At 40.7% G+C, this 21320-nt stretch overlaps 1 protein-coding gene across 1 annotated transcript; it reads right to left on the minus strand.

Moving 5' to 3' along the window:
- Positions 1-1386: 1386 nt before the first annotated feature.
- On the minus strand, positions 1387-2968 carry LOC133914105 (transcription factor MYB36-like). The gene is made up of 3 exons (XM_062357261.1): positions 2718-2968; positions 2485-2614; positions 1387-2338 (listed from the first exon to the last, which is right to left on the minus strand). Exons 1-3 carry the CDS (start codon positions 2851-2853, stop codon positions 1648-1650), a joined length of 957 nt encoding a protein of 318 aa, XP_062213245.1. The 5' UTR covers positions 2854-2968; the 3' UTR covers positions 1387-1647.
- Between the last annotated feature and the right edge of the window lie 18352 nt (positions 2969-21320).

Genomic DNA, 21320 nt, shown 5'->3' on the forward strand with positions numbered 1-21320 from the left:
CACGTCCACCTCCACGGCAGGTTTGTAGGATTGCTAATTTTTCTTTTCTTTAGACTGAAATTTTCAGAATTTATTTTGCAAAACTAATCAGCTTTGCAATTTTAATAGTTAAAGCAATCACAGGAGTTAGATACCCCGAACATCTAAGATACTCTCTCCGATTGTAAATGTAGGTTGTTTTAGACTTGTGCACAAGGATTAAGAAAGTAGATCAAATGATTTTGTTGCCCTTCATTTATTCTGCATTGAAAAAGATAACTCATTTATTTGTGAGAGTGGTAGTATTTATTAAACAAGGGTAAGACGTGAACAAAAGAGAAAAAAATGCATAGAAGTTCGAGAATAACTTATATTTAAAAAAATAGTTGAAAAGCTAAAAAATAATCTATATTTGCAACCAAAGAGAATATTTATTACACCTTCATTTACGTTTAAGGAGCTCCTCTGACGGCACGCTTTTATCACTTAATGTTGCAGCATCCATAAGGAGAACCAATGTACACATATTAAGCTGTTATCTCTAGAACAATGTGTGGTACCAGTGATGGGAAACAATGTACACATATTAAGCTGACATTTTCTTTGGTCGTAGGAAAAGAGCATAATATCTATATTAAGGTACCTAGTACAGTTTAGATAGTACCTGAAGATAGAGGGACAGAGAAAATTGTTCCAGTGACAGCTAATCATTAATGCAGTCACCGTGACTATGATTTTCTCGGGAAGAGTTTAAGCATATACTAAATTGACTAGTGACACATGACAGTACGCCATTTCCAGTTTGAACCCTGGAAGTGCAATATGAGTATGGAATCAAACAAGTGAAATAGAAGCAACCTTTTGTATCATTTCATATATATGGCGGCCAGAGAAATGAAGTGCCCATTTCTTCATTTCACACCCAACTTCTATATAATTTGTCAACATAAAGAAATATTGACACTACATGAGAGTAGCTTTACAGTAATGAAATCTGCATCTTGCATGCCATCAAAATAATCTTATGTCATTCAGATAGAACAATTCATCATTGCCAAAATGCCTAGAAGATGTTAGTATAGAAAATAGAGAAATTCTGAACAAAAAATTCTAAGTGTTTTCTTACCCATATTTACCGTGCACCCCAGAAATGTGTAAATTTATGACGGATGCATTAAGTATTTGGAAAAAAACGTTAGGATAGAAGGATTCGATTTCACGATTTGGATACATGCCTTAATAAATTTCTTAGTATCACATGAAGTGCAAACCGTGTCTTCTATACCAAAATTAGGCAAACATTGCAGACGCTATAATTAAGTAAACCATGTCTATAGAGTTAGGGATCGGACACTATAATGTATTCTAGCCTCGAGTTTAGAGTCAACACTCAGTACAAATATGAGATACACACCAGATAAGTAACAAACAATGCGATCCGTACAAACTAAACTTGTAAATGTTTCTGTAAGGCAGTAGGCCGAGTAGAGGAAGAAACTCATAGAAAGACGCCTGAAAACCAGCAGGCATCTCTCATCTAGTAGTGGTGGGAGACCTTATTGGCTTATTGCTCTTACTTCAAAGAACTCTCATCTTTCACCATTCCAATGAATGCTAGTACAAATTTACACCACAGTAATGCATGTACATGAAAACACAAACCAGTGGTTATTTCATCCCAAGGTTCGCCGGTTCGTCAACAAGACAGTACTGCTGCATCCCTTGGGAGCTGGAAGCCACAGTATTATTAGGGCAAACCAATGGGCTCACCTCATTCCACCTCATGCTCTGATCACCCATGCCAAAGAAGCAATCTAAGCCATCCAGCTTAACCTGATTGAAATGGAAGCTCTGGTCCAGCTCCAGGGCCGGGAGCGCGGTTAAACTCTGCACCCCACCTTCGTTAAGCGAGGTGGTGTCCACCGGGCATGAGGGCGGCATAAAGCTTGGACTTCCCCCGTACATTGGAGGAGGAATGCACTGTGGAACCTGCAGGTTTGGTAAAGGGCTTCCTCCTAGCTTATACAGAAGCTTCCGGATTGACTCATCTACCTCGTCTGCTATAAGACGGCCTTCCATCATCGTACCTGGCTGTCCTGGCATTGGTTGCACTGGCACGGCCATGGCTTGCTGGTGCCAGTTATAAGTAGCTGCCGCCATGACGCTGCTTCCGTTTGCATCCACGTTCGCTTCTCGCTTCATCCCATCGCTTGCGGTCGCCTGGAGCATGAACTGCTGCTGCTGCCTCTGATCCTTGCGGGACTGTTTGCCGAAGAGCTTCTTCTTGAGCCTCGTGTTCCAGTAGTTCTTTATGTCATTATCCGTCCTTCCCGGCAGCTGCGCCGCTATTATCGACCACCTACGACCGCAGCATGCATGGTCTGTTCAGATCATAGATTCTACCACACCCATATATGAACGTGCCTGCCTACCAGTTTGCAGCTAATTCTACAATTGTTTTGATCAAAGAAGGCACTAGACTTGTAATACCTACTGAACTCGTACCTGCTGCCTATGCTGATGTAGAGGGTAAGGATTATCCTGTCCTCCTCCTCCGAGAACCCGCCGTGCTTGATGTTTGGCCGGAGATAGTTCAGCCACCGGAGGCGGCAGCTCTTGCCGCACCTCTTCAGACCTGCACAACCCGCAAGCACACGAACTTGATTAGCTTTTTCTACTACTGCAGCTGCTACTGCTATCACTGCATCGTGCATATGGCGATCGTCATGAGCACCTACCTATCTTCTGCGGCAGGGCTATCCAGTTTCCGCCGGTGCCGTTCTGCTCGATGTAGGACTTGAGCTTGGCGTCCTCCTCCGGCGACCACGGGCCCTTCTTCACGGTAGCCTTGTCGCAGCACGGAGCTCTCCCCATGGCGTTTCCCTTTCTCCCCTTCAAGCTCAGGGGCTCTCTTGTGAGGGTTGAAAGAAGTGTTGATTAGGGCCTAAACTTGGTTAGGCATGATGACGGTCAGGGCGGTATGTTTATGTGCTGAAAAAAGGGGGGAATGAGAGAGAGGAGGTGTATTATTGGCATGGAAAAAGGTAGCTGCGTGGGATAGTAATAAAATACTGTTAAATCGGTGGTGGTGTGATCTGGGTTGTTCTCTTTCTAATTGTTGTTTCTCTTGGATTAGAATCTCCATCATGCAGCCATCAGCAGATGCTGTGAGCCTTTTCCTGAACCGGGTCCTTGTGCACCGTAGACTTTGTGAAGCCTGTTTACCTGATCTGATCCTGCTTACATGGCTTCATGCTGCATTTCTCATAATCTCATTGATATATTGCACTCGCACCTTTTTATTCTATTGTTTGAACTGTGTGCCAGGGATCCAGTGTATTGAAAAATATATATACGCAGACAGTGGCCAGTGATGCAGGGAAAATGCAGCAGTGTGTAAAAAGAACTCGAACTCCTGGGAAGATAAATGTCTCATATATTATAAACTTCTTTTAGCACTACTATAGAAACTCTCATTAAGTATCGGTTCAAAATCATTATTAGTGGTAGATTTTGAATCAATACTGATGAATCGGTACTGATGATTACTGACCATCAGTACTGGGTTTAGAACCGGCATTAAAAATCACTATCAGTGTCGGTTGGTAAAAAACTAACCGACACTGATACGTATTTCCTGCCCTTTTCAAAACCTATGGGTTGCCGTCAATATATGCCCATTTTTAAGTATTAGCTAATATATTCATTGCATCATATATACACAAGCACATATAAATTTTAGTTATAAAACATCAAGTCTCGTCACAGTGTATATACACCCTATACATGTCAAGTTTCATTACAACAAGGATAAAGAGTTTAATTACATGCCAATTTGTTTTACATGCCAAGTTTCATTACAATAAGGATAAGGAGTTTAAGATTTCTTGTTAATCGAAGGGTCTGAACTCTGCCATTTCTTATTGGTTGAAGGTAACGAGAGAGACGATCCAATTTCATTGAACTCACCGGTGTCACTGATGATTTGGTCATTGATAAACACAACAAGTTGTCCTTGAAGTGTGTTGATTTCAATAGGTATGAGATGATCTCTGGATAGCTTGAGGAGCTATAATTTCAAGAATTAAACAAATCAATCCATATGAACACGTATCGGATCTGAAAACTAGTCATCAATATGTATACCACCTACCTCGGGATCGGCCGTCTGGAGCGACGCATCTCTGTTGAATCCGTGCATGAATTCCATTACATAAAAACCACATAAATTATTGCTCAGGCCCTGATTCTTACAAGGAAAGTCATATCGGACTATCCATTCTTTCATATATGCCCGATGTCTAACATTCTTCTTGATGTATCGTTGGTACACTCTGTATTTATTTGATTATTACTGTAAGTAGACTTAGATTCAATCAAATCAAATTTTACAAGAGCAATAACGAAATGGTCGGGATTTACCTTCGTAGCAAGTTAATGACGGGTTGGTAGGTTTCTTTTGGATTATTTTGTGAGTCGAAGACAAAGATCTTACTAATATCTAGCTGAATGACAAGGTGGATCAAGTGATAACTGCATATATGTCACCATAGGTTAGTTGGTCCTAATTTCTAACGATGTATTGCTCAAAAAGAGTAGAACATTCATGGAGGGAAAAACATACCCAAAGTTGTAGGGTAAAAATATGTATTTCTTCAGTTGTAACTCCAGAAGACACCTCAATGCATAGTCCTCAGTTTGTTAAGGATTGGATTCGATCATTATCAGGTTTACACGATGTGGGTCGATGAATCCCACATGTTGGATGCCCTCTGTCCTACATCCTTGTACCTCCATTCTACACAAGGAATAAGTTAAGACATTCAATCGAATGGTATAGAAATATCCACTGTGAATTATACATATACGACACTTACAAAGTCCAACAACTCAAGATAGACACGTCAAGAGCATCTTGTTGGTACACTTAATATATTTCCTCAAATAATATATAAATAGTGTCATCCTCATGGAGGAAATCTCGATCCTTAATTCTAGCCTCGAACATTTGTCTACCCTCCCTCAACTCCTTCATGTATCACGTATGGAATTTTCGAAGTTGATATGTCAGTTTGTCCCACACGTCTGACGCCACCAACGGTTCACCCAGCTTAAATTACCATCTCTCGGCTGCTTTTGATGCCAAGGACTCATCTAGAAATTGCTCTTTTGTCATTTTGGCATCTTCAAGAAATCTTTCTAATTCTGTTCCTGTAGTACCTGTTCGATGGAAGACTGCTACACGTATTTCTTGCTTTTGATGCGCATGTAGTCTGATTTAGGTTTACGCTCAACAGGTTTGTCCATCTTCAAGAAAAACTTCTACATTTCTACACTGATTGGCATTTTCTTCTCATGCTCTGGCTTCTGAAAGATTTTTTTGACACGAGCATCCATTATCGCTCTCCTTTCCTCTTCAGTCATCTCAGAAGGCAACTTCTCAGGTGCTGCCACCTTCTTAGGTGCCCTTTTGCTTCTAGGATGAAGTCGACTTCTAAGATGAACTCAAATTCTCAGACTGTGCACGTGTTGTCAACTTTGGAGAGGGAGGAGTTAGCTCTCTTGGTGGCGGTGGAGCTGACTTTGGAGGGGGAGGAGTTGACTCTCTTGGTGGTGGTGGTGGTGGTGGTGCTGACTTTAGAGGGGGAGGAATTGGCTCTCTTGGTGGTGACTTATGTGAGGGAGGAGTTAGAGATCTTCTTAGTGACGGTGACGGTTGCAGCAACTGTGGAGAAGTTGGAGATTTTCTGTGTGATGGGTCCGACTCCGTATCAAACGACTCGTTTGTCTCATCTTCAAATACTATGTAGCGCTTGTGCCACAGAATGAAGCCTCCTACGTTTGATCTGAGCCTCTTAGAACCCGTCTCTCTAGGGTAATCCATGTCAATCTTACGGTACAGTCTTTGCACGGAGTTCACATGGACCTTAGCATATCCCCATGGTATCGGGAGATCGTTGAAGAGAGCCTCTTCCATGTATTGGTCGACTTGTCCCATAGCCACCATGGTGGTAATGTTCAAGGTGGGCACGACAAGCTTGCACACTTTGCTTTCTGTGATGTTTTCCACGGGGTAACGGGTCAATTCTTCTTCTGCAAACCCCACAAACGCGCAGCTGCTCCGACGACCACCAGGGCTCACAACATTATCTTCGGCTTGTTGCTGCATGTTTCCTTGCTGAAATGCTTCTTTGATTTTGGCGTTTGTCATCTATCGCTCTTGTACTAGTTTTTGTCATACTAAAGCCAGCGGCTCTTCCAATTCTTCTCTCCTTCTCTTACGACTCTTGTAACTTTCAGTGGCTTCTAAGAATCTCTCTTTCCAAGGCACCACACCCTTGCCTCTAGTGCGACCTAGGTGCTCCTTGCTTCCCTGTGCCAAGGTTAGCTGATCTTTCTCTCTTTCTAGCCTGAAAGAGCCTTGGGAAGACTGGGTGTGGGCATCAACAATCCTTTGAGTCACTTCTTATTCTCTGTCGCTTTTGAAGATTAGGTTATCCTCTACCGACAAAGTCACCCCTCTCACGTACAAGTTGTGCTTCGCTCATTCAATCCAGTCGGCCATCTGAGGTATGAAACTATTGTGGGTTACTTGTTCTTCCATCTCTTCCCACTCGTCAATTTTCCTCACGTACCCACACGAGCCAATTATGTGGGGGTACAAATTCTTGTGGGAGTTGGCCTTGTTTGCCTCACTTAGTCGTTGTGCTTCCTCTGACTGTCTGGCTCTATGAAATCGTTCCAAAATGGTTCCACCATCGGATAATCATCCCATTTCGGTGTCCGGCCCTTCTAGTAATAATTTCTCCATAACTTTTCCTTGAAATTCCTGAATGCGATACCCATTGTTGTTATGACATGAATCTTCACTTTGGTCATATTGTATCATTCAGGGTATTCGAACTTTGCCACTAGCTTGCCTCACATAACTTTCTTGATGTTATCAGGAACCACCCACCTGTCATCTCGTATGCCTCTCCAACTTCTATATGTTACTACGACATGGTCCCTCACGAGACACCCGATTGCTGTCTTGAACGGCCCCAGAACAACTTTAGGTCTCGTGGGCTCCCCGACTAAATTAACTTCCGTGATGACAAAACGTCCCTCAGGCATCCTGTTGGGATCTCATCCACTCCTCTCTTCTCCTAACGTCTCACCCTCTAGAGCATTAGCATCAGGATCGACCTGGCCATCCGGAGCATCATCTTTGGCCATGCCCTGCGCAGCATCAGCGACTGTCTCCAACTCAATTTGATCCATGTTAAGGTACGCACTCAGGATACCGCCTCCTGTCTGATCCAGCTCCATGTTTGCAGGCTCATCTTGTACCGAGGCTGGACCCGGATTTGAGGAGGGTCCTTGTATCAGAGGGGGGACGAGGTGTGGCTGTGCACGGAGGTTGGATTTTGTATGTGCCATTTACTACATAAAAAATTTAGGCACAACAAACATTTGATTTAGAGTTATAATTATTGAGACATGAATTAAAATTCACGAGGTAACCTAGCATTTGTAATATATGCATATACATATATACACATATATGCACATACATATACATATCGTGGGCTCCTGGCATAAGGGGTATGTACATGTACTGGACTAGTTTTCTATATGTGTTTGATGTAATAACAATAATCAAACAGTGCAGTTGATATGCACTTTGTCGTGTGTTTTGAACATTTGTGGTTATAATTTTCAAAGTCGGGCTAGCGCTTAGTAGAGCACAAAGTCGACAAAAAAAAAAACTTTGATTCATTATTTCATATGAAGCCAAATGATCTATGCATGACTGATTGTTGGGAATATATAGGCCGGTAATGAATCTGTATATGTAGTAATACCGAGATCATGCAAACAACAAATAGATAACAAATGACAACAAACATTAGCAATTTTGTTCTATGTTTAGACAATTACAAATTTGACTAATCTGAGGTGCCCTCCTTGTTTTCACCTCTCTTTTCTTTAAACCAAGGCAACAACTCCAATTGACTTTGGGTATGGCTTGTTCTTGATCTAGCGGTAGCACCTAGCCGGTCCTAATAAGAAAAACAATAGAGCACCCTAGTTATAACCAAAATGCACAAGATGACATCAAATCATATTATATCATTAGAAATAACAGCACAATGCTGCATACGAGGGAAATTAAGCACCCACAGCTACCTTACCCCCCTCCCTCAATATTTCATTACTAGTATAATCTCAAACCTTCCTAGCACATCAGAACTAGAATAGCAAGCTTGAAAGAGATTCATCTCTTAAAATGACTCAGTATAATTGTCACATAATCCTTATCATTCTACCAAGAAACCATGTGGACGAAATCACATAGATACAATGCGGTTCAATCAAATGACCTAACTACTCAAGACAATTGAGCTACAAAAATTAGTCTTTTAAGAAACTGATTCCATATATATGTGATTAGCCAAATATCAAAAAGGAAAATTTATAAGACATTAACTAGTCTGGACATATGAAACTTCACACAAATGACGAATGGACCACAGTGAGTATTTTTCACTTATCTTCAAATTAATACGTTCGATGTCACAACATTCATGAAGACATTAATATATAGCTCACTGCCTACTACTTATAGCTGGTCGAGAGATACGTGTGCACAACAAGCTATTGTAATTGAACAATTACTCTTCCTAATTACAATCTCTCCGCTATCCTTCCCAAATTCTGGCTTCCAATTCCTGCTACATTATACCTAGGTTATACCAGCTGCATTCTACTTTTGTTCATTGACTCTACTAGAATCCAATAATTATATTGTGGTTCACACATTGCTTAAAGTTCTAGAAAAACTTGTGAACCTATGGTAAAATTCTTGGAGTGTGAATCACAACAGATTCAGTTCAGTTCACACAGATGACAATTTCATGAATTTGTTTGGTAATACAAATGGAATTTAACAATTATGCAAAAATTCACAAAAATGCCATTGTATCTTGTGAACCTATGGTAAAATTTTTAGTACCGAAGCACACATCCATGAGCACAAAAATACAAATAAAAAACCTAATAAAATTGCCACCATGTAACTCTGGAGCACACATCCATTTTACAGTACCTCTAATTTGACCTAAACCCACATACATGAGCATCCTCCATCCATCATCCATGAGCATCAAAATCTCTCAAATTTGCACACAATTTGACCTAAACCTAGCATACCGGCAGTCGAGGACGAGGCGGCAACCAGGGAGGAGGTGGACGCTGGGGAGGAGGCGGCGCGTCGAGGTGAGGTTAGGGAGGATGCGGAGGTCGGGGAGGAGGTGGCCTGTTAGAGAGGAGGCAGCGGTCGAGGAGGAGGCGGCCCGTCAGAGAGGAGGCGGCGCTCGAGGAGGAATTGGCGTTAGGGTGAATGGATCAAAGCTAAGTGTTGGATATAGATATGTGTGTGTGTGTGTGTGTGTATAGTGGAAGTCTCAGTGCTGGTTCTATTTGACAACCGGCGCTGATACTTGTATCAGTGTCGGTTCTATGTACCAACCGGCACTGATAAGTATTTTTCTTTGAAAATATTCATCTATTGTTAAATTCGGTTGAAAACTTAAAAATCATAGAAAAATGCAAATAAATTCTATAAAACCGTTTTAACTAGTTTTATGTTGAAAAATAATTCTACAAATTTTAAATAAATGTTTTAGGCCTTTTAAAATTCAGATTTAAATCTAGAAAAATAGTTTTCATCGTTTTTAGCCGTTTAAAATTCGTTTAGCCGTAGTTTTCACGTCGTGGCTCCAATTTGGGAGGTTCTTGCGTCCAAATCTTTCTAAAATCATGCACTAGCCAGCCTTAGCGTTTGTGTGTTCTAGGTACATGATCAGGTACAATTGCATATTCTTACTCCATACATACCCTCGATATAAACTAAAGCATATTCTTACATCATCCATACATATCCTAAATACAAATTAAAGCTTATCCTAAATTTATACAAATTTCACCAAATACATAAAAGTTTATTTCATTAAATGATTAATACTTTGTTATGGTCGTGGCGTATGTAAGTAGCTTCCTCAATGTAATCAATGAGAGGAAGTTCGACATTCTCTCAAAAAAGAGGTAGGTCATCGAATTTGTCGCAGCCTACTTCGTCGACAATATCCTCAACACCGACAATATTTCTTTTTTCTTGAAGAACCATGTGACGCTCCTCCTTGTTAGCTGGGTCTGAGTCCTTTACATAGAAAACTTGTGCAATATCCTTGGCAAGCATGAATAGTTGTTCTCTATATCTAACAAGTTTGAGATCTACGGTAGTCATACCGTACTTGTCGACCTTGATTCCCCCTCAGAGTTTGACCAATTGCAACCGAAACAGAGGGACCATCAACTCACCATATTCAAGCTCCCAAATATCCTCTATAAATCCATAGTAGGTCATCCTATTTCCAGTGCGGTCATAGGCATCAATACGGGCACTACTATTTTGGTTAGTGCTCTTGTTGTCATGTGCTCTTGTATAAAATGTATAGCCGTTAATCTCGTATGCTTGGAATGTGCGAATCATAGTTGACAGACCATTAGCCAGCAGTTCCAACAGAGCATCGTTAATATCCTTACCCATCATGTGTTGACGTAACCAATTACCGAAATTATCTCTGTACTCTCTTGCGATACAATCCTCTGACTTTGTTGGATTTGTAGAGCGTAGCATGCTCACGTGCATATTGACATACGGGCCCACTACAAGTAATTATTGCAGAAGTACAAAGTGTGCTTGAGTGAATGAAACATAATCTTTGATATGGATTGAAGTATGACATATCGTCCCTTTCTCCTTTAGCCTCCCCTCATAGCGAGATATATACATACCAATCGCGTTCAGTTTCATGTAGTCAATGCAAAACTCAATGACCTCCTCTATACTCCACCCTTGGGAAATGCAACCTTCTGGGTGACATCGGTTACGAACATATTTCTTCAGAACCCCCATGAATCTTTTGAAAGGATACATCTGATGCAGAAATACGGCGCCAAGGCTCTTAATCTCACCACAATGTGAATAATTAGATGGGGCATTATATCAAAAAATATCGCAGGGAAAATAGTCTCAAATTGACATATAGTATGGACCACATCTTTTTGCAGCTTTGTCAATTTGTTCATATCAATGACCATCTGTGAAATTACGTTGAAGAACGAACAAAACTTTATGATTGGGTCTCGGAGCTTATCTAGTAGAATACCTCTAATTGCAACTAGAAGCATCTGCATCATCATGTGATAATCATGAGATTTCATGCCAACTAACTTCTTATCTTCATGTTTATCAAGCTCCTGATGTTGGAGGAGTAACCAGCCAGAATTTTGATATCACGCAAGCAACCACACAGGCGGATCTTCTTTTCTCTGCTCATAGTGTAGCAAGTTGTGGGAAGTTTTTTTTTTTTTTGCCATTGTCTAATTGTATATAGTGTAGGTCCTTCCTGAGGTTTATTTCTTCCAGGTCCAGACGTGCATTAAGTGTATATTTTGTTTTGCCAGATATATCAATTAAGGTACCAATCAAGCTATCAAACACATTCTTCTCCACGAGCATGACGTCGATTGCGTGTCGGACCATAAGATACTTCCAATAAGGCAACAACCAAAATATTGATATTCCTTTTCTGCATATGAGCATGTTGCCCACTCGGCATTTTGTACTACATGGCCCCTTTCCATGTACAACTCTAAGTGTATTTACCATTTTAAATACATGTTCTCTAGTGTGAAACTTCAGAGCTTGACGATGCTCCATTGTGCTGTCAAAAGCTCTTTTATTCTTGCGGTATGGGTGATCCAGACGAATGAACCTATAGTGACCCATGAAGATCATTTTCTGACTGTTCGTCAACCATCGCCCCCCCCCCCTTCGTTTCCTCCAAGAACCGAACGCATCCATTATACCCATTTACAGTCTACCCTGATATGTTACTAAGAGCAGGCCAATCTGAGATCGTTACGAACAGCATCACGCACAGGGTGAAATTCTCACGTCTATACTCATCTCATACATGTACGCCATGTTTCCACAGTACAAGAAGATCCTTAACAAATAGTTTGAGGTACACATCGATATCATTGTCTAGTTGATTCGACCCACTAATTAGCAAAGGCATCATAAGGTTCTTCCGCTTCATGCACATCTAAGGTGAAAGGTTGTGGATACAGAGAGTCACAGGCCAAGTGCCATGAGTACTTCTTGTGTTGCCAAAAGGATTCATCCCATTCGTACTCAATCCGAACTTTATATTCCTAACTTTATCTTTGAATTCTTTGTATTTGGAATCGAATCTCCTCCATTGTATGCCATCAGCAGGATGTCTAAGCATTCTATCTTTCTTGCGCTGTTCGGCGTGCCATCGCATCAGCTTAGCATTCGCTCTGTTAGCAAACAATCACTTCAAACGGGGGATTATAGGGAAATACAAAACCACCTTAACAGGGGGTCTTTTCTTCTTTCTCTTCACCCTCACACCATCGCTCTCGATATCATCTACGTTCCGCTTGTACCGTGGTGCATTGCAAACACGACACGCTTCCAAATTTGCATCCTCGCCGTGAAACAACATGCAGTCATTTCCACATGCATGTATTTTCTCTACTTTCAATCCCAACGAGCAAATAACCTGCTTGGTATGGTACGTGTTTTCGGGCAACATGTTTCCCCTTAGAAGCAATTCTCTCAAGAATTCTAACAATTCATTGAAGCCCCATTGCTAGCCTTCATTTGCATCACTATCATTACCATATGCAACTTATTGTGCTCATCTTTACAGTATGGGTAAACTGGTGTTTTAGAGTCCTCTATCATGCACTGGAACTTTTGATATTGTCTTTTACTAGTGAAGTCACCCTTCCCATCACACAACATTTGCTCTAATCTATCTTCATTTTTGCCAACTAAAGTGTACACTCTATCGTTCTCGATAAAAGTATCTTCAAATACCGACATATCGAAGTCTTTGTTAGCCATCATATCGTTGCTTATATCTTCTTCGACTGTTGGTTCCTTCACGCCCAACATCTTCAAGTTGACCGTTCTTAGTCCAATAGGTATAGCTAGCTTTGAAACCCCTGCAAATCAAGTGTGCACGGATCTGCTCTATGTTTGAAAATTGTTTCTCGTTCTTGCAGTTGATACATAGACAACATATATAGTGATCGGTACGCTTCCTTTTTGGCTTCTTGTACGCTGCAGTAGTCCTCAGAAAAGCCTAAGCACCAACAATGAACTCTAGCCCTCGATCCTTGTACATTTATGACCGGTCTATCTGCAAATTATTATAATTAAACACATTCAACTTATAATCATTAAACATTTCAAAATGTAGAACAAATTCATTGAATTACTTCGCATCTTGATCGGTCCCTATTTGAGGGTTCATCTCCTTTTGGTACTTGGGCTGGGTCGAGGGACCCACCTTCCAAAGGTTGTCATGTCCGATTACGACGCGTAGATGGATGTGCCATTCCTAAAATACAATATTATATCAACTGTATTAAATTCACTACGTTGATTAATGAATAGAGGAAATCCACTGAATTATTATTTAAATTCAAGACTTTAAAAATAAACGCAATCCACATACTAGAAAATTGGAGATAGATTTTAAAGGCTTTTATAAATACCTCCTTGATTTTTTTATTCTTTGCAAGGATGTCACCCGAATGACCGTTCTAGTGGTATTTAAAAAAAATTAGTGGCAATAACGGTTCAAGTAGTAGAAAATTCATAATTATCCCTATACTTTAATGTACGCACCCACATCTATTGAGATGTGACTTTAATCTACTCTTAAATCATCTACAATGACAACATTACAATCTTTCTCTAATTTATATTGATAATGGAGGTCTTACTCATTCGAAAATTTAATACCAAGGAACAACCATCTAAATTCAAATCAAGAGCAATCTAGCAACTAAATCTAACTAAGAATCAAATGTACACCATCTCTATACATCTAACAATAACAAAGTTACAAACTTTTTCTAAATTAGATGTCAATTACATCTCTGAATCTATAACCATAGAACAAACACCAACCATCAATCCTAGAACAATCTACTAAGAAAATCTATCTAAAAATATATATAGATCGTCTTACTAACATTAGAGCACTTGACTCCTTTAAATCTTGAATCCTCCAACAATAAAGACAACAAAAATGACAGTCGACGTTGTTCTGGGTGGACTTGCTGCGGCTCTATTTTGGATGCGCTTAGGGGTGGGCTTTTATACTGTAGCAACTATCAGTGCCATTTGGTATATAAAACCGGCATTAATAGTCACTATCAGTATCTGTCGTGGTTCACACGTGAGAGTTTAAAAACCGGTACTGATACGTCAACAGCAGCGGTTACATCCGAACCGACACTGATGAGGGCGCTAGCTATGTGGTATTATGTTGTAGTGTGGGGAAATGCATTGATGTGAATTCCCATTACCGAACAGGAAAATTTGCATGGTTACAATACCGATTGTACATTGAATATCTTAAATATGTACGTGATGCATAATTTGTAATTAAAAACCTTGTACTCATTTACATTTCTTTAAAAAAATGTAGTAAGCACACTTTTATTTCATTGAACATTTGGTAGGATGCCGATGTATAAATTTGTTATCATTAGCAGAACACCTCCTATTTCTAGCTAAGATATACTATATATGATGCCGATTTAAAGATGTCCCTGTTATCATCTTGAAATGCCAGATCAATGTCACAATTACTCATATGTTGATATCACTAAATGGTTGATTCGATGATGGCCTTCAGGTTGCATCTTCTCAAACTCCTAAATCATGTTGGCATCTGTCCTGTACTCCTGTACACATTGGCTCCTTGCTTAGACCAACTTCAGCAGTGAAGTTATCCATTACTACAGTACTCCGCAAGCACTGTAATGAAAATCGGGCTCCAGATGATACTCTATCCGGTGCTACAGTGCCGCACAGTACTGCTACAGTGTTGCTGAGAGAGAGTGCGTGTCCATGTTTTTTGCGGGTTACTGTAGCAATACGCATCGTTGTAGCAGTATTGTTTACCGTGGCTGACCGTTTGGAGCGAGAAAAAGAGTAGTAAAAGGTAGAAAATAGGGTAGCTGCTGGAGATGAAAAAATAAGAGATGCTGTAATAGTATTTTTGAGAATAAAAATTTAAGTAACTACTGAAGATAGTCTTATAAAGTATTTATTGGAGCCGTTTGATGTCTAATAAGCCTTACATGGGTGATCACTATTTTTTTATTTTGACTCTTTTTATTATAATATTTTAATACTAACTCTTACCAGATTATATTTTTATAAACTAATTCTTTTAGTCACCCGTAGATAGCGTGACAAGATAATATTGTCAAACCAGAGGGTAAGGAAAAACGTGACGTGGCACATTCTAGTCACGCCACCCTAGGTGGTGTAAGACAACTTTGTCACGCCAGACGATGGGTGCGATTAATAAGGTTAGTTGTGGTAGGAGTTAATATTAAAATAATATAATAAAAAATGTTTAAAATAAGAAAATCTCTAAGCATTATGATTTAGTTTTTTTGCATTTTAATTTATGTTCTTTATGATCCATATTGTTACAAAAGGCAGATTGTATTTGGTAGATGGTAAAATGGATTAGTGACATTTAACTGCGGTACTGCATGGTGTTATCTGAAAGTAGTTTCTAACCATGCCCATCGTTGCTGACTTGCTTGCTGTGATGTGAGGTCAGATGCGGAAGAATGATGTATTATGTTGTCATATACTTAATATGTTAGCGTTTCAAGCATAGCGAAAACTTAGCCTGGTATATGGGTATATCTGAATGCAATTCGCTCTTTTTTTAACAGGAAATGCATATTAGTTCTTACTAGCTTGCCATAAAAAAAGTTCTTACTAGCTTATATACTAGTAAATGTCATGCTGGTGAATTGGTAGATTGTTTCCCCTGAAACTATAGTCAGACAAATTGAGAGTTCCCTTATGTCCAGTTTATTGTTAAATTTTTCAACCATTGTTTTTTTAATCGAAGGTTTGTAGTATTGAAACTCGCAGTGTCATCCACGTGTGTGTCGGTGAAAGGAGGTGTATATATGCCGGCAGATTTGTAATTGAAGTAACGAGGACAAGAGAATATGACATTGGATCAAAAGATCTTACAGGTCAGAAGCAATCGCCAAAAAAAAAAGTAGGTATATATTAGCCATCATTCACATTCTCAAGAATCTCTGAGAAAGTAACTTGTCATTTGGCTAAGCACTCCCCACTGTACTGGTTTGCTTGGTCTAAAAAAAATTGTATTGGTCGGTGAAATTGGCTTGTCTGCAACAGGGAAAAAGCCATGATGATAGCACTCTTGAACGGCAGCGTAAAGGCGCACAGTGCTTCAGGCCCCAAGAAAGATGAAAAATTTACTTTTAAACGGGCCGGTTCATCTTTATCGTGCTAGAAGGCCTTTCCAGGTTATGAACACCTCAAGGCCCAACTGCTACTTCATTCCAGGTTAATTTTCTCTCACCGCACCAATGGAGTTCTTCGTGTTTCTAGGGTAGGAATCGCTAGTTACCACTTGCATAGCCTTTTCTCGAGAGCAGGCAGAGTTTGGACATGCATGATGCATACAGCTATCAAGAGAGCAGCCATTAAATCAGGATAACAGCGACAATCAGACAATCAATCAGGTGCTGGTGGTAGGACTTGCACACTGTTTTGCAAAGGTCGTTGCACGGCAAGCAAGTTGGTTCACCAACTGATTGATATCTTTATGTGTTCTTGCCTTCTTAGGACTTGGAAGTACTGCTTGCGTTGGCAAGAAAACCAGGACCTAGCTAGCGGAATTACTGTAGCGGTTGTTGCCAATAATTGAGTTCTTGCCATGCACAGGCGCGTGAATCCTGTCAGGCGGAGCGAGCAAGCAAGCGAACGGATGGAACCATGGAGTTATTCCATCAGAGATTTGACCACACCTACTGCAGTCGAAGGGGAAGTCGGCGGGCCAGCATATGTGGGAGACGAGCAATGACTTTTTTTTTGAGCCGACGAGCCATGACTTGGACGGGTGTAGTGCTGGGATTTGAATTGGGTAGTGCTGGCACGGTCCAGTCTTTTCGTGCTTCGTGTCGCGTCGTATCGGTCTCGTCGTGCTATATTTATTAGGTATGATTGTCCTATCGTAATACGTTATTAAGCATAATCTTACACCATATCATCTAACAATATTTATATATATATTTTTATCATCTCGTACTTGTGTTTCTTATACTTACATAAGCTCAGTATTGTCTGATAATACTTATATATTTATCTCTTATTATTTTACACTTGTATTTCTCATATTTACATATATATATATATATATATATATATATATATATATATATCTTAATATCTCATGTTTTGTACAAGAGAGAGATTAGAGAATAAATACGAGAAAATAGTTATGCAGATTATGTCGTGTCTTTTTTTATCATACTGGTACATGCACGATCCAAACCATCATATCGTGCCAGCACACTCATCGTGCCAAAATCCTAAACGCGATACAACCCTTATGTCCATACCGTTTCGATCCGATCTAAAATATTTCATACCATATCGTGTTTTAAACTATAACAAAAACTCGTGAATAATCCAGGAATAATATGGCTCAAGTCCCGTCTCTTCGGAGACATCCGATAAAAAAAATATATGGCCGTGCTGCTGCACCAGGCTGAGGCTGGCCGACGCGGCTCGATCGCCCCCCGCGATTCGCGGCGCGCTCCGACCAGATGCAGGGGCTCAGTATTGGTCAGTACTCCTACCCTTCCCCTACTACTGCGGTCCTGCCTCGTCCCAGCAGGCATGTTTCTTTACCGTTATGTTGCTTGCGTTCGTCTCCGGCACAGCTTAGTCCTTATGTTGTTTTTACCGTCTCTCTTTTTTTTTTTAAATCTTGGCGCCTGAGTTTTCTCTCTTCAGTCTTCTCCAAAAGCTGCAACTGATGACAACAATCTGGCATTAACCTCCTCACAAGCAATCCGTGAAATGGACTTGTTTTAACATGGCTAAAACTTACTGCAGGCCACAAATGTAATAACTTCACTGTAGATCACAGTGTGGATCGGGTTGATATAAGATTGCTCAGATCTGATTGGCCAGCTAACTAATGCCGATGCGATAAATTTATAGTTCATACGCAAATATATCAACCATAGTGTCAAACCGCATCAAATACCGCAGAAAAAAAGACAGAATACCTACAACCAGACCGATGAGCCCACGTGTCTCGGGTACACGAAAGGACAAAATATATTTGGAAATTAGCTGGTGATTTCGGTATGTGTGCATCTAGAGAGGTCGGCAAACTCTATATTCAATTTAAATGTTAGCTTAGACTCCGTTAGAATAATCACATATGTGGGATCTGTTTCTATCTCTTTCAACTTCACTTTATTTTGTTTTTCGTGTAGCGTTTTGCCGTGTTTTGGATTATGGCGATGTGTGCATTTGTGATATACAGAGATCAAGAATAAATTATTATGCAGTTAAATTATCTTAATGTAATCTTTAAAAAACCGAAAGGACATGATAAGATGATAATGTTTTAAGTCCCCTCCGTACTTAAAACGATCGTGACTTAAACCGATCGACACCACAAGCCTGCACAAGCAAAGACGATCCACAGGCGTTTGTGACAGGGTTGAAAATGAGACCAACTGAACGAGCCGACACGAGGTCAGCTGTGCACGAGCCAAGCCTGGCTCCCCTCGATCAACTTACCGAGTTGAAAATTAGGTTTGGCTCGGGCTCCACGGAGCCTCGAGTAAACTTGTTGGTTCACGAGTCAGGATCTATTTGACATCTTTCTAATCGAAGGTATGTATGTAGGGCTGGATAACGAGTCAGCTTGGCTTGTTATGGTTCGATTCGTTATGGCTCGTTTAGATAACGAGTTGGTTTAGCTCGGCTCGTTAACGAAACGAGAAAAAAAGTCAGCTCGGCTTGACTCGTTATGTTCGCGAGTTAACTCGTTTGGTTGTTGGAGGACTATCTATGACATGAATAGAGGCCCGCGATGACATCGAGTAGCCGAGGTGGATGGAGATCTAGGTGGCCGATAGCATAGACGTCGTGGACGGCTGATGGGGGACTAAGGATTGCTGTGGACGGAGGATGGCGTTACCGATTCACAGCTCACTGAGTCACCGGTTGCGGAAAAATAGAAATGAGATGTTGCATTATGATTCCTAACAGTGGGGGTATATATTTGGTTATGCAAATGGGCTACTAGGTTTGGGTTGCACAATATTATATAGGCTGCCTCCTAACTTGTTTGGTTTGCAAACCAGCTCGCGAGCTGGCGAGCTAAAACTCTAGCTCGGTTCGGCTCATTATCTAAACGAGCCGAACCGAGCCAGACACGAGCTGAATTAGCTCACGAGCTTCGAGCTTTTCGTCCAACGTTAATTTAACGGTGCATAATAAATTGACTACTTATGTAGTCTATCTGATAAAAAAAAAACAGAATGTTCAGATCTATGGCAGATAAAGAAATATGGCACATACTTCACATAAACAGGTTAAACAGGCTCAAACCCGAGACACAAGTAGTACAATGCTATGGTAGTTCAGGTTCAGCCTAAATTTTTTTTATGTGCGTAGCTTGCTACCTAGAAGTGCTGCAATACATCCAACGAAATACAAGGGAACATAATGATGCATATTAGTGCTAACGTATCCACATCATGATGCATATTAGTGCTAACGTATGTGAAGGCCAACACGGAGTGGGGCCGCCCAGCCACCGACATCACCCACCTCATCTCTAGCACCTTCTCCGGTGCTTGCGCCCCGAGCGGTCGCTCCTAGGCCTCCGCCCCATCGTCTCTCGCACCATAGTCAACCTCCAGCGGTAGAGGTGCGGAACTACGGATCTTGGAGAGGCGGCGGGCGACATGCGTCTAGGCGGGGGGATTTGGAGAGGTCTTTGGATGGCGTGTCCAAGGCCTCTGGGCGGGGAGCGGCTGTGCGATCGAGTACTCGTACCCTAAATCTAAAAGGTAGAATTGGACAAGACTGGGCCGGCCACCCAGCTGTTTACGAACTAGTTCGGACTCGGCTTATTTATCTCCAAGCTAGGAAGATGGCTCAGGCTCATTTGGTTGCCGAGCTACAAAGACTCGGATTCGGTTCGTTTGATGATCGAGTCAGAGCTGATTCAGGACCTCGAGCTTCATAGTACTTTCGTAGGTCTTTAATTTCAGTTTCTATGTCAATCTTTTTCGCTGTTTAATTGTTCCTCTTCCTCTCGAGCCCAAGTAGTAGATCAAGAGAGGTGGGGGAGCCTGGCTGCACGACACGAACTGAGCGTTACTTGCAGTAGGCCATCTTTCGACATAGATTTGACAGGACGAGCAGAAAACACGGGCTCCTCTCTGATCGAGGGTTCGAGGCCTGTAGGCAGTGGGGGAGCTAGCTGCTAGCTTGTTGTCTCCCTCACTGTTTTGTAGGTTGTAGTTAGCATATCGTCAGATATTCTTAATCTATATATACATGGTTATGGAGCTTCATCAACCTGGTAAATCATGCAAATTAATATTGCCCGTTATGAACTCAAACAACCTGAAGCCTTGTTTATTCTAATTTAGATTTGCTTATTCGGTTATAGTTGGATAAATTCATGCTTTGTGCAAGTTTTGTGTTTGTTAATTAGTCACCCGATCCCTGCCCTACATTCCACTTTTACCATCCAGTTAATTAAAACATGGATCCCGTGAGACCTCAATTTTATACCCTTTCTTGCACATCCATCAATTCAAATCATGATGCGTCACAAATAGATAATGTGATCGATTTATTCTGCCAATTGTCATGAAATTAAAAGGATCTGAGCAAGCTCTAATGATAAGACGGTCTCATAGGATTTCCTTCTAAAAAACAATCCTAACTTCCAAGTTCCTCATTTATGTATGTTTTAGATAGAAAGCTCATGAAAGAAGTGGAAACTTAGACTTCTAGAGGTGTTTCAAATTTCAAAAAACGAAGCCTCCAGTTTTAAGAAACTATTTGAAAGGTGGCTTTCTTATTTTAAAACAAGGAGATTCGGTCTCAAGCAATTTTATACAACATGTGTTTCAAAATTGAAATCAACATTTGACCTAGTTTTCAAAATGATAGTTCCAAAATCAAGTGTCTGACGAGTTTCAAATGTTAAAAAGCAATTTATGAACAAAGTCTCTCATCTTCTTGTCATTGGCTAACTTTCAAACACACTTACCACGTGTAGTCTATGGTTGAAGAAGGGGGAGAACTTGGCTACTAGTACCATTAATTATTGAATGCCTTCTTTTTGTGTATG

This window comes from Phragmites australis, chromosome 4, assembly GCF_958298935.1.
Source record: "Phragmites australis chromosome 4, lpPhrAust1.1, whole genome shotgun sequence".
NCBI lineage: Eukaryota > Viridiplantae > Streptophyta > Magnoliopsida > Poales > Poaceae > Phragmites > Phragmites australis.

What these genes read in the sequence shown, in the direction of transcription:
- LOC133914105 (XM_062357261.1), bottom strand. Translation starts at nt 2,853, where the DNA reads ATGGGGAGAGCTCCGTGCTGCGACAAGGCTACCGTGAAGAAGGGCCCG. An exon ending in AGCCCTGCCGCAGAAGATAG is followed by an intron (nt 2,615 to 2,717) that starts GTAGGTGCTCAT and finishes CGGGTTGTGCAG; the next exon opens with GTCTGAAGAGGTGCGGCAAG. An exon ending in TACATCAGCATAGGCAGCAG is followed by an intron (nt 2,339 to 2,484) that starts GTACGAGTTCAG and finishes CTGCGGTCGTAG; the next exon opens with GTGGTCGATAATAGCGGCGC.